Source organism: Schistosoma haematobium, chromosome ZW (genome assembly GCF_000699445.3).
Source record: "Schistosoma haematobium chromosome ZW, whole genome shotgun sequence".
Classification (NCBI taxonomy): domain Eukaryota; kingdom Metazoa; phylum Platyhelminthes; class Trematoda; order Strigeidida; family Schistosomatidae; genus Schistosoma; species Schistosoma haematobium.
The window spans coordinates 88,038,569-88,053,321 of NC_067195.1; the positions used below are offsets into that span (position 1 = coordinate 88,038,569).

The 14,753-nt window shown below is 32.6% G+C and overlaps 2 protein-coding genes across 2 annotated transcripts in view; both read left to right on the plus strand.

Annotated features, from left to right (window-relative positions):
• Nucleotides 1-9,587, plus strand: part of UBR2_2 (E3 ubiquitin-protein ligase ubr2) — a gene marked incomplete at both ends in the record, with an annotated part of 9,880 nt that extends 293 nt beyond the window's left edge. Inside the window, 8 exons of the mRNA XM_051218897.1 lie at nucleotides 1-477; nucleotides 1,403-1,679; nucleotides 2,852-3,129; nucleotides 3,542-3,910; nucleotides 4,803-5,043; nucleotides 7,101-7,542; nucleotides 8,113-8,481; nucleotides 9,455-9,587. The exon at nucleotides 1-477 is cut by the window's left edge and continues 152 nt beyond it. Of these exons, the coding sequence (XP_051072827.1) occupies nucleotides 1-477; nucleotides 1,403-1,679; nucleotides 2,852-3,129; nucleotides 3,542-3,910; nucleotides 4,803-5,043; nucleotides 7,101-7,542; nucleotides 8,113-8,481; nucleotides 9,455-9,587 (2,586 nt within the window). The remainder of the gene's footprint in view (nucleotides 478-1,402; nucleotides 1,680-2,851; nucleotides 3,130-3,541; nucleotides 3,911-4,802; nucleotides 5,044-7,100; nucleotides 7,543-8,112; nucleotides 8,482-9,454) is intronic.
• Nucleotides 9,588-13,720: 4,133 nt separating this feature from the next.
• RALBP1 (RalA-binding protein 1) overlaps nucleotides 13,721-14,753 on the plus strand; it is a 31,753-nt gene continuing 30,720 nt past the window's right edge. Inside the window, exon 1 of the mRNA XM_035731097.2 lies at nucleotides 13,721-14,302. Within this exon, the coding sequence (XP_035588520.2) occupies nucleotides 13,733-14,302 (570 nt within the window). The 5' untranslated portion in view covers nucleotides 13,721-13,732. The remainder of the gene's footprint in view (nucleotides 14,303-14,753) is intronic.

Here is a 14,753-nt window from a genome sequence, read left to right on the forward strand (position 1 = left end):
CAAGTGTTGGTTACACAAACAGAATATAATCCATCCACTACTTCTACTGTTTTTAGTAGTAGTTCAGCAATATCAACCACATCTAATCACTCTCCTGTTAGACAATTATCACAAACTGTTCCATTCGATGCCAATTTAAGTCTTTCCGAAGCGATTGAACGTTTTCATTTAGATTTTATGAGTTTCTATGAACGTTTACGTACACTCGGCTCATCTATACCACATACTACAACTATTATATCGTATCCAATAACACCAACAGTGGGACTATCAAACTCTACCAAACCTCAAATATCTGATCGTGTAACCAAAACTACAGAAGATATTAATCATAAAATTATTGTCAATTCTCATAATTCTGCTAAACATTATCTGGAACGTGTTGCACAACGCGCTCGTAATGTAATTTGGTCAGCTGCTTGTGAATGGAGATCATTGAGACATAGTGTAGCGTATACATTGATTGGGTCCGAACGTGTAAGCAATCTTGTATAGTGTATTCTCTACACATAATTTTTTTTACTATCACTAATATTGCCACTGCTACTGCTAATACTATTTCTTTTACTTTTCTATTGGTCTAGATGTGTTGATGGATTTCTAAATTACTTATGACTGACTGATATTCTCTGTGTACAGATTTCCATTTATAGTTCTATTATCTTAATTTGTTCATTCTGCTTGTTTAACATCGTTTTGTTTTGCTGATCATATATTGCCCATAACAACTTGTAGAGACAATATGTAACTTCATCAAATTCTATCTTTTTGTTATTTATACTTATGTATCAATCTGTCCATCTTATTCTTTGTAGATATCTGTTCTGTGGATTCCTTATTTTGATTAACAGCAGTATATACATAAAAATCTGATTATTTCCATTTATTCATTCCTTTTTTCTTCATTTAATTGAATTTTATTTTCTCTAATATTATAAGTAGTAGATCAAATGTTTTGTTCACTTATCATATACCTAGTAGATTTTTATTTACTCTGTTTTTAGGTTTAGTGTTTGCAGCTGGTGTTTGTAGGCTAGTGCTAGTCTCAGATTCAAACCTGATACTTACATAGAGAATGAAGTTCGAAAAGTAATGAATAATACTGTCGTGAATACTCGGAAGAAGTTTTTTCTTTTGAACAATCAGTGTATTTTTTGACAAAGAAACTGGTTTTCATTAATTTCATTTAAGCTGTTCCTAAACAGAATCCATGAATCTTTTTCTGTCCGACCTGGAACTTCCTGTGACACACTGGTTGTACCGATAGTCACGAACTGATGCTATGTCCTAGCAGTTTATTATGTCCGGCTTCAAACCATCTCGGTGTTTTTTTTGGTTGCTACGATGTTTTTACATATTCGATATGACTAGTTTTTGATTTTCTTATTGCTAACTTTTCTAGACTTTAAGGTTACGTGGTTGTCACGAGCATTTCTTTAATGGTGGCTTGGCAGAACGACGAATTCATGGACTTGGACATTTGTTAAGAGCTTCATTCGCAGCACATTCTCGTCATGCTGTTGTTTCACGTGGCTGTTCATTGTCATGCAATGCAAATGATTGTAAGACATCAGGACATCGATATTGTTGGTCACAATTAAAAACTCACCCTATTTATTGGTGGTGGTGGTCTTATTGTGTTCCATTTGATGTTGTACCAAAATCACAACTAAAAGATAGTAAGTGGATTTGTATTTTTTTCAACTGAGCGATTCTATGTAGAACATTCATATTCGACTCTATATAGCATTGATCTCTGACATGAGTAAACTGAAGAGAAATGGTTCGGTGTGGCTAAATGAAGAGACTGAATTTACCTCTTCACTAATACCTAATTAGTAGATTTTTAATTGAAGTGCAAGTAAACGTTTTGGAATTGAACTGTGCGTAGTGCTGAACATAGTTTTTTTATATTTCTAACTGCTATTATTAAGCAATTAGCCTCATCGTTTTTTCAGTATTATATGTCACACCAGCGGATACGATTTAAAAGCTGAGGCTGACAAGGTTGTGCAGTTTTCTATCCATAAGCTTCACGTCATTCAGTAACTCGAAACTCGATAAAGTCTACATCAGATCAAGTTGTCACACTTTGTATCAGTCAAAAAATAGTTACTTAAATCGATTCCATTTTTTGATTTTATTTATTTAATTGACACATATCCTGGTACAACTGTACATGTAAGACACACATAAAATAAAGGTGTGATATTGCAAAAATAGCATGCAACAGGCGATACTGTTCAGTTGAAAATACAATCACAGAAGACTTCTAGATTAGGTAGTTTCTTTCATTTTCACTTAAAAAGAATATGTAATTAAAAAGGACTGTAGGATCACCATTGACTTTTTTGGAGCCATGTCTGATAACATATCAAACCATTAAGTTGCACTATCTCTAGGACTGGGACCGGAGACACTCTGTGCTCCTATACAGCTTTCTTTTATACCACGACACCATTTTATGGACAGACTACCTCTCAACTTGGAAAGACCAGTATTTGGAATTATAAAGCCAAGATTCTCTCGTCGACACGTTGTAGACTCGACCTTCTACAATCCGATCAACATCATGACGACACAAAATACAACCGAAATCGGCATATACTTCTCTGGCTTTCACCTTGTATAGATTGGTCTTACCAGTCACATCACCGCTACTAGCACTCACACAACTATCCCAATACACGAACGTCTCGACTTGAACATCAACAAGCTCGCTCAGTTCCTTTCTTTTCAAACAACTGACTAGGCTCAAATTTCAACGCAATACATATTACATTATGCACGATTCTTCTCTTTAAGAAATTTTAATATAACACCTTATTTTGTTCGTTTCAAAACATTTCAGTTCCAAACAGTTGTCGTTTGAATAATCCACCAACTATATTGGACGTAGCTGAATCAGCTGTATGTGTTGCAGCAACAGAAGATGCTCGTTTCCTGTGGCGTTTATTACTTCCACCATTGGAAAATTACGCCATTGGTAATCCTAGCATATCAGCTGGTGATTCTTCTTCACAACAACAAATAAGTCAACATAATTCAATGTCTTCTATGTCTAAAATGCATTGTTCTTCACATTCTTTATCTGTGAACAGTCAGTCCACTACTAGTCTTCTTTGGGATGTAAGTTGCTCTCTTCTAAACTTAAATTTTTCGTATCACTAGATCCTTAACGTCATCGTTCATCTAGGCAATATTTTCATGTTTTAAAATTTATCAAGTATGTAACTTATATTTATTCAAATAATTCGTTCCACACACTCCGGTTAATATTTTGAGATGCGTTTGGAAAGTGATCGCTTTATGGGGCAAGTAAATTTATAGATATGCACTGATGGGGCGGAAGCGGAAGTTTATCCTTAACTCGTCCGTGAATGGTAGGCCAGCTTGAGAAGGCATTATGAAGCTTTACTGAAATGTTAAAATCAATCCACTGTACCACTCAAAGTATTCATCTTTGTTATTGTTTTTAACAAAAATTATCCAAAACTATTCAAATATATGAAATATTTTCTGTTGTTTTTTTTGTTTCTAGGTGGATATCACATCGTTGTTTATCAGCCTGTTACATTTACGTCCAGGTCTTGAAGAATTCAGTGTGCATGATTGTCAATGTACACGTTTAGCCAGTGAAGCTGATGCTGATATCACATTTGAATCTGGTGCAGCTTCATTGGGTGCTCATTTATTGGCTTGTGATGAAGGAAGAATACGTCAACCAATTGGTGATAGTCATGAATCACATTTATTACGTTTATGTTATACAGCATTGTTAGTACAAACATTACTAGCATGGAATCCTAATATGAATTGTTTAAATTATCTAAAAAAGCATAAGCTTATACCGGATTCGTGTACATGGAATGATGCTTATACAAAATCAGCTCATTGGAATACACCTCAGGTTAGTGATTTATTATCGTTACTAGTATTACTTCAATTTTCTCAAAAATAAATAAAATTTGATTTTACTCTAATTGTATATGATCTGGGATACTGTTTGGGTGTTCATATCGAGGTAGGTAGCTTTTTTTAGGCGACCAAACTCCAACCCTTTGATTTAAAGTGGTAGATCTTCGAGGTAGCACAGCGAATTCAGGCTATTCATTATCATAGTAACCAGTAACCAAAGTAGGTTTATATGTCATTCATTCTCTTCAGATGTGGAATCATCGTTTTTCAACTCTTCTGGTTGAATCTTTTGTCTTTACAAATCTGGTTTAGGTGACAGGATTTTGCTCTCTCCCTCATCTATATTGTGGATACACCTTTAAAATAAATGAGTGGGACTTTTCTGGGTGAGAGTAAAAACGTTGCCGTCGCGTAAGAACATTTTAAGATGAAGGAAAGATTCTTGACTTTAGTATGTCCATACTTCCAGGTTGACATCTGAGGGGTAGTTGTAATGTACACCGGGTAAATTGAGACAATCTGACCTAAAGTATGTCACAGTTCCATTCCTTTCTAATAGTCTTTTGAATATTGAACTTGTTATCCTTTCTTATTATCTGTTGGTGTACTTATTTCAAACCCTAACACTTGTGTTTAGCTTCTCACCGCAGTTCGTAATACTTCTACTTGTCTGAAATGTAGCAAATTTCGTACCAACCCACATCTGTGCCATATCTTGCACGTTATTTCAAGTATTTACATCGGTCATGCTTTCATTTCGTTACTCTTTAGAAAATTTAGGGTTTTTCAATGTTGTTGTTTTTGATATTGTGTATATTTTATTTCTGAGTTTTTCAGTATTGGTTATATGATATTATTTTTCATTGTTGTTTCGTTTTATCAAGTTGATCGAAGTATGGCGTTTACTACGTGATCTATCCGGTCTTTCTACAATGAATTCATCATTTTCTATTAATGATGAAAATCATGATCCGCAAATTATGGCTCAATCGTTAGGTTTATTTTTACGTGCTAATTGTCTACCATTTCTACGTATTGCTGCTTTTGTTATACACAAAATCACAGGTGTCGATGTGCCAAGTGATTTGCATCAGTCAACCAGTTCATTAGCAAATACTAGTTCAGGTAGGTAGTTACCTAATGCTTTGTTTTTATCAACTTATCTTCTTTCATTCAGGTTGTTTATTTTTCCACAAACATAATGTTCTCTATTGATTAGGTAGTTAGTTACCATAGAGAATTCACTTTCATGTGACATGTAAGACTGTTGAAAAATTCTACAGAATCAGAACATGTGCTTAGAATCACTTCTAATTCGGACTCGGTGTCCAACCTCTCGTCCTTCCTTAGTCCTAATTCCCTTCTGTAGTATGTTTTTTTAAAAAATTAGTATCTTATAATTTTAAACCGTAATGAGTTATGATTATTATTCAGTTTTTATTATTATGACCTTTCCGTTTTTGTTTTTCTCCATATCTGTCAAGCGGATAATTATCTTTCATAATTCTGAGCGGTAAATTATTTTCTTTCTTCTATTCTTTTCTAACCGTCGGGTTTTTACGTAACCTTGTTTGATAATTAGGGTCTTGAATCCCTTTCTGATAGAATCCTTCTATAGACTCATATATTTAACATTTTTTCTGGTTAGCGTCTTTTAGCGAGTTCGTTTTCTTCTGAATGAGGTTGCTAACCCCATACCCAACCCTCCTCTTTTATCCGGGCTAGGGACCGGCAGTAGCCTTAGGGGGTTCTAGGCGGAGTTATATATTTAACAGACAACTATAAATACGAATGTACAGATTTAGAGGATGATTTCGTCGTCACGAAAAAATTTTCTCTGAATTCTCTTTTTTTTTATTCACTGACAATAGGTTATTTTAACTATCATTAACTTGTGCTTTTTATTTATTTATTTGAACACATAAATATTGGTACAAGGGGGAACCAGATACATATGCGCCACACAAATCGCATTTGATTTATGTGAGGGCTGTGATACCACCTGGTTGCCCAAGCCGAAGCAGGTGGTTTTCTTAGGGAGGCCACACCCAGAGCTTTTGACCTAAAAGTCTGATTCACAATGCAGTGGAGCAACTTTGGGAGATTCAGTCCCATGGTACCTAGTCATCAACAATTGGTTCATACGCCATTTGTTCCTGCAGGATACTGGAGCCCATGTGCACCATTGGTTTGGAATCAGGGTTTCCCAACTCCTCTAGGTGAACTCTCCGTGTTCACCAACCCAGCTGAGCACCGTACATTGGCTTTTCATCCTCTCAGTTTCGTAAACAACAGTAATGCCGCTGGAAGGAATTGAGTAGGACTTCCCTGACAGAGGCTATATACGCGTGGCCATGTGAGAGCATTTCGTCACAGAGAAATCATAATCTGATTTGTTAAGTATTAAATTGATTATCAACTTTGTGTTTTCTCTTTTCTTAACGTTTCTAGATTCATAAGACCTCTTTTGAATTTATCAATACTTTTTGTTTTCTGTACATAAACTAATCTTGGAACAAAAGCTTCTACTTCGTCCTATCGATTTCTAAAGCCATTATTATCATTCTTTTGTCTTCATCTATACTCCTCTTTCTGATTACATCTAATCTCAACTTTAACATTTTAACTTATCACGTTGCTCATTTTCTTTCTCTCACACACAATCATTCATCTTTATCTACTTTGATGAGTAATGAAACGATTAATGATTATGCTTTCAATTTCATAAAAAGAATAACACTTAAACCTTTTGTTCATTCAACTTGTGTTTTACCATGTTTAGCAAGCTTTTTTTATTGTTACTAACATATATACTACTGATTTTCGGTTGTTTTTTCCGAATAACTGTATTTTTGCCATTGTATAGCTCTAGAAATGAATTCGCACACTTCAGAAAGGCCTATGTTTCTATATTCTTAGGTGAAGTGATACTTTCTATGGAATTTGAACCTGAGTCACACTTCTTCAGTTTTAGACGTTGATATAGAGTTATTCAAACTTGCACTAAGGTCTTGTGGCACTGAGCTATTGGGTCACTCATACTACTACAACTTTATCGGTAGAATTTGATTAACACTAAGAAATTCCATCGATATGTTATTAGTCATTACTTAGTAATCACCCATCTATATTTACTTTTTCATTTGGTTCAATCTCTTTTTTTCTCATCTCTTTCCTCCCAGATACTATGAATGAACATAGTCTACTGTTAGCCTACTTAGGCTTACCATTAACGCCTAGTGATTTGTTAATCTTGTTAACATCACCTGAATCCAACTCGTTCAATGTATCACCATCAAACACAACAGCACCAATATCATCGTCATCATCATCGTCGACAAACTCGTTGAATTTTATTCAACCTGAGAAATTATTGCATATTTCTTTGTTATCCGAATCATTATGGTTAGCACGTTTAATAACAAGTTGGTGTTTAACTGGTCGTCAGTCATTAAGTCGCCAAATTTATCAATCATTATACAATCGTTATGTAAACAACGACAAAACAGACAATACATTATCAATAATACATGATTTAATCCCTTATCCAAATGCACATTTACCAAATTTAATTCAATTACCAAAAGAATACACTAATTTGCTGTTACTGGCTACAGATATGGAGTAGGTTTTGATTTTTACAAAAAAGTTTTTATTCTCTTTTATTAATTACCTACTTAATTACTTAAGCATTTTAACCCTCGTGGGGGAGCATAGACCGCCTAAGTATGTATCTTGTTTTCAGCAGTTCTACTTGGTTACGATATACAACCCGAAAGATATAACAAACTCTAAATGCAGATGAAAGTTTGAAATCAGTTGGAAGGTTGAGTTGTCGAATCAAAGTGTCATGTGCATAAATCGTAGATATATCTACATGTCTTTTTCTTATCCAGAAAAGGACATGCTTATGCTCTTACTACCTCTACCACTACGGGATTTGAATCGACAATTGTATCTGTGCGCTAGTGTGATATGACAAGTCGAACTGATGTACGTACGTACGTACGAAGTTCTACGTTGTTACTACTGACTGACTGATTACTTATCAATGTACATAGTTTATCGGTCAATTCATTCATTAATCGTATCTCTAATACAAACCTATTTATTTATTTGCAAATTAAATTGTCGAACATGATTATTTGGAAATTATTTTCCCTATTTAAAATTGTCTTCTTTTTTTTGTTATAGCTGCCACGCAGAAGGTCATACACATAGTGATTTGAGTTTATGTCTAGTTTGTGGACATTTGGCTTGTTTATTCTGTTATGGTTGTCGACAATTTGAACAAAAAACTGATTCAAGTATATTTGGTGGTGGTACAAGTACAACAATAATTTCGAACAATAATAACAGTAGTAGCAGTAGTAATAATAATAATAATCAAGAGTTTGCTGTCTACCGTATGCAAGCTCATTCTAGACGTTGTCATTCCGGCTATAGTCTCTTACTGCGTATTCATTCATGTCGTGTAATTTTATTGTCGGATCAAGCCAGACGAATTACTGAGATGCCTGCACCATATCGAGATTCTTTTGGTGAAACTGATCCTGATTTACGGTAGTTTGTTTATTTTTTTGTTATTATCTATTACAATTCACTTTCTCAGTGCTTTTTCTTTATCGATATATTATTGTTATTACTACTACTACTGATAAATCTTTATTGTACTTTTGCTAAAACACATTAAACTGTTTATATCTGAGCATAAATTTTACTCCATAAATAGATTTAATCACTGAAGAAATAAAGGATTGAAACAACATACATTCTATCAGCAAAGATAGATGGTGGCTAGCAGTGGAATCGAGGACGTGTGATTCATCCTATTTCGGACTCGTTAGCTGGATGTATCTGTATCCAAATAAACAATACAAAATGAACAGTGATTCTATGAAGTTATTTTATTGTACTAAGAAAATCTTATTGAATCAAGAAAACAATAAGCATTTTATTCTACTAATTTTCAAAAGATAATATAAGTGTATTAAGTCATTTAATATTTAGATAGTTATACTACTCAATTGTAATACTCATTGGATACATTACCAGTTTTCTTTTCATGATTAAATAGTTAATTTAAGTAACAGTAACTCTGAGTCCCTTTTTTGAGTAAAGGTAACTTTTGTAACAAAACACTGCTGTTCGAATTGCAAAATCTTTTTATCAATCATACTATGAGTTGATATGATGTTACACGTTATAATGTTAGTCAATCACAAGAAAATACTACACTAGTAATATAGTTAGTGGTCATGTAGGAAAGTCCAAGTAAATTCAGCAGATACTACTTGTCTATGTACTTAGTTTTGACGCATACTGTGTTTTTGTGTATCAGGATTAATAACACTATCCGATTGATTAGACTGAATTACGTGAAATAGAGTAATTGAATTCGAACATAGTTTAATGCTTACTCACCTTACGTAAACTAGACTGTACAAGTAGTGCAAATGAACAAAACAGTTTTTTTCATGTTATTTCATGTCTTTTCTTTATCATTTTATTTTGTTTCTTAAAAAAAAATCTTCAGCCGTGGAAATCCTCTATTTCTTGTGGAATCTGAATATGAACGTATTAATCAGTTATGGATTAGTCATCAATTAGCCTCCAGTACATCATCTGATTTGATTACACCTTCAAATTTACAATTTGGTCTATATTAAAACTAATCACAACACATAAGAAGAAGAAATGTTCATCAACAACCTCCTTTTTTTTTTAAATCATCGTCATCATCACCGTTGACAGTAGAAATATCACTTCATTATCTTGTCATTTGTCATAATGTGAATGCTTTCATCACTCAGCACTGTTTGGATCGGCATGTCAACGGTGTCAGCTAATCCCAGCCTTCCTACCCCCTCTATCTTATCAAGTCATTCAACTATCTATCTTTCTTGAATTTATATTTATACATAATTATTCACAGAGAGTCTTGTTATACGCTTTTTTTGGAATTAATGAAGTGACGATCTTTCATACTACACAGATCGTTTGTTTTCTGTAAAATTTCAAAAGACTCTTTTCTTTTTCCATTTCATCTAGTTAAAAAAAAAGTCTCGTCTTGTGCGCCTACAAATGCGCTTATCTTAATGAACCAATAGTGATTGATTTTATTCAAAAATTTTGCATTCTTCCTTTTCCTATTTGTCTATTTATCGGTGACTATTCATCCTTTTTTGCAGTTTTTTTATAATTAAATGGTTAAAATAGTGTATATGTGTCCTACGGATGAAGTGTGTAAAATCTAGGATTCGTTAACTCTATTCCTTCTTCTTCTTCTCTATATTCATCATTTAGTCTTGTAAACTTGTTTTATTCTGTGCTAGTTTATTTGTTATGCTTATATTTATTTCTCATTGTATTAACTTCCTCCCCCCTTCCCTTTATCAATACAACTTACCTTATCATACTGTTATGTAATATTTACTCTTAAAGAGAGAGAGAGAAAAAAGAACGAAGAAAGTTACTATTTCTCTGTTTGTTCTCAGTTTATTTTTCATCAACTATTCATCATATACATATATTTTTGTTTGTTTGGTAAGATCCGTTTCGAATTATTGTGTTTCTGTAAGGTATTCTTTTGATATCTTTTCCTTCCCTTACCTATCTTTTTTTAATCTCTTCTATAGACATACTCATATATCCTTATAGTTAATAAACATCAAACTTAATTGTACTGAAGTAATTTTAATCTAATTGTTGGTATGTGTAAACATTAAGTAGAAAGTAATCTCTATGGCAACATCGAATGATAATAGTTTTCAAATTTCTCGTTTTTCTTTCTTGTTTTTTTCTTATTTCATCTATTTTTTTTTAAAGTAAATATTTTTCATTTCATTCTCTCTTTCATCACCTAATAGTGTTTCTTTTCTAGAATTCTCTTTCTTCATTCATTATTTGTGCTCTTTTGGTTGTTTTTTCCCACCCCCACTCCTCTTTTTCTAATGTCGAAATAGTACACATATACATATATATTTTTTGTTAAATACATAAAATTTTCATAATTAGTTTATTAATATTACTGTTTTTGATATCATTTGTATGATTGATATATTTTGTTGTATGGTGATTAGTTTGTTGGCTTTCTATGATAATAATCTTAATTTGTTCATTTTGAAATTATAGTCAATCAGCCAGTCGGTTATGATCAACTTAGAACCCATCATATCAAGTTATCCCTATTGCATATCGAGATGAAATTATTAAGAAAAAATATAGAACAGTAGATATAGTGATGGTAGTAGTGATAAACAACATTCAGTATAAGCAACAACATTTAAGTGGAGTTTTGTTCTCTGGACTGGATCGTTCGGTCGTGGTGTTTTCATCGTTCTTCTGAGCCATGTCATCAGTATAAACTTCTGGTAGAAGTGAAGTATTCAAAATTCTCTACATATGACTCTCCTTGTCCTGTCGATCTCGATCTTAGTTGGTTATCGTTGAGCTTTAAGATGTCAGTGTCTACTTTATTCTTGATACTACATTAGTCCATGATTTCGATGTGTTTGTTGATTGCTGACTGACCTTTTCAAGATTCCCTGGTGTTTTTATTATTCTCACTATCCAATATTTCAACATTTTTTCAGTCTAATGTGTGTTCACAATAACCAGTCGAAGTCGACAGGACAAAGTGAGTCATGTGTGGGTAATTTCAAATACTTCACTTTTACCAGAAGTTTATACTAATGATATTATGCAGAAGAACAGTGTAAGCATTACGACTAAACCATCTAGCCCAGAGAAGAAAATTCCACTTAAGCTACAAATCTCCACTAACTCGTACGAATCTTTGAATTCCGATTGACTATTATCTGGATGATATTATACTTGTCTTTTTCTAGATCTCAAGGTTAAGGTTTTCATCCTGTATGCGAATTCATGAGTATTTAATGGTTAAAAGTTTCGAAACTAAGAAAAAAAGTCTACTTTTCAACATCTAGCAATATTGAACATTGCCCTCAAATTTATGTTAATCATATCGCCATCCAATTCTTAATACCTAACTCCAACATTATGGTAATCTTTATCCACGGAAAAAGGATATTGATTAGATAAATCATCCAACTCAAAAACTGTACTAATTTTAATCACTTTCCCCTTAATTTTAGTGTATCAGATGACCTTCGTTAAAACTTTTTGCTTCCCCTGAATTATATTCAGCTTCGTAATATTAAGAATTATTATTATTATTTGTTTTGTTTTTCACTTTTCAATAATTTATCAAACCTCAGTATCCAAATGATAATTAGTCCCATTAAGTCAATTTATATCCAGAGTTTCCTAAACACATCTCAAAATTTTCAAAATTTGTTTCAACTTTTTCAAATGTTAGATGTTGTTATCGAACAGGGGTTCCCAACACTGCAGGTGCCAAATATGAATGAATATTAAAATGACATTAGATACATAGATCACAAGTGTATTATAGTGTATTATACAAGTGATCAATGCTAACATAATGCATAAGGGACACAATAATATCTGTCAATCGATAGATAAGATTCTTAATCGAAGCTGAATAATGTGTATGTTAATTATTCACATTTGTTTGTTATAAAAATTGTGGTTTAGTTAAGGATCTAGAGAGTTCTGATCAAGACGTTGCATCTAGGTACTTAAGACTGTCAAATAATAACCATTTTAATAATTTGAAAATAAATCAACATCATGGTGATGATTGTTGAAACTATTTGATACATCTCAAAACCAGTGTTTTTATACACTAATACATTTATTGTTCCTTTTTCGTTATTAAATATAATCTAACCTAAATCACTTAGTAAATTACTTGCATATAAAGCCAATGATGTATATCAAGTCCGAAATCATGATAAGTTTTGTATTCATTTTTCGATGCTTCCTATGTGTACAATTAACTGTTCATTTGTAGTATCTAAGTTATCGAATAAATGAAAGGATTAATGATAATCTTGCGATCTGTCATGAATTCTGTGTTGTTAGACACGTGAACCAGTAAATTTCCACCTTGTCTAATGATATCATATCCCTACCGTGATTTGAAAGTCTTAGATCTTATCTCGTGTATAAGATAACTTTGGTACACTCCTAAGAAGTCCAAGCCTAAAATGAAACATCTTTTCAGTGCTCCCTATTGATTCTTCTGTTGTCATCAGTGCATAAATAAAACTAGACTCTATTTGAACTTTCTACGCAAATTTCTTTAAAAATATTATTGTAGTTGAAACCGATCAAAGAAAATTTGTGTATTTTTGCAACTTGTTCTCAGATATTAATTATACAATAGATTGTCTAATACTGGATGTGTAATGTTCAACACTAACTGAGAAGAGATTTTTGTGTGGCGAATGCAGATATTGAAGCTGATATATCTAGATTTGTTCTTCATCATGAGTAAATACATATATCCTTTATTTTTGATTCCAGTTTGAGGATAGTTATCTCATTCATGTATAAGATTCGTCATCTGTGTATATACACTCAAGGAAATTCAGACTTTATGTTAAGTGCATTACTTTTACCACTGACTTGAAACTTCACTAGTTCACCTACTTGATCAGAAAATTACCAACTCAATAAGTTATTCAGAACGATTGACTTATACTTGCACTATGATTGGTTTGGACTACAATAGACCAGGATATTCGGCTCTCCACTATGTTGACTACATCTTCACTTAAGAAGATGTTTCATAATTAAATAAGACATCTTACCGTTATTTCGATAATGAATTCTCTCTCGTCTCTCTGATACTTATATACTTTGTATTAAAATCATATTTATTCATTTGTTTAATCTTCATTCTCATATTTCAGTTCAAATCGAAATGTCTTCTAATCCAAGTCAAAAATCATCGAAATTAACAAAATCCAGTTTTAAAGGATTATCTCGATCAAAAAAGCATAAAAAAGGTAGAAAAGACAAAGAAAAAGTTGAAGAAGTAGAAGAACAAGAAGTAGAAAAAGTAAACCAACTTAATATTTTAGATACTTCATCTAAAACATTAAACACCATTCAAGATTCATTATATAATCAATCAATAGAAAAGAACTCTTCATTGAATGCGTTAAATTCTATGGATTTACAACAGACTACTACTACTAACTGCGTAAACAATGAGATAGTTACTAGTTCTATTACTGGAGTTACTATTTCATCGAATACACATGAAAATATTCTCAATAATAATAATAATAATAAATCAAAACAGAAAATTAAGAAGAAAGAACAGAAACAATTAAAGTGTACTACTACTAATACTACTGATTCAATGTACATAGTTTCTCAATCAAATTTACATCATTCTAATTCAATTAAAAATAAAAAGAAACGTGGCTTGAAATTACACTCACATAGTAAATCAACAAAAAAAGAACAAACACAAACTGTGAATAAAGTAAGTTTCAATATTATTATACTAATTTCTTCTATTATATGATCTTTATGATTGTCATGTCTTGTTATGACCTTATTTAACTTGTTCCAAGTTATTTCTATGTTATAGAGCATCACGTGCTGACGTAGACGGTAGTCAGTCACACGCAACACATCTCCCGATCATATCAGTCAGTGAACATCCCCAGTTACTTCCTTATCAACTTGCCCCTACTTAACCATATTCCTTATTCAGTGATTTGACCATATACGACAAATATCTCGAAAACATCTATGATAAATTAGTAGTAATTTTTGAATGTTTCCTGCTTTCGAGAGCAACGTTCCAAAAACAATATAATATACAGGAGACTACTGGGTAGTGTACTCGCTGTTTAGTTAGCAGACTGTGATCTTATCTAAGGGAGAACTGATTGAAGTTGGAAAGAAAGCCTGTTGGAGTTTTTTGAATT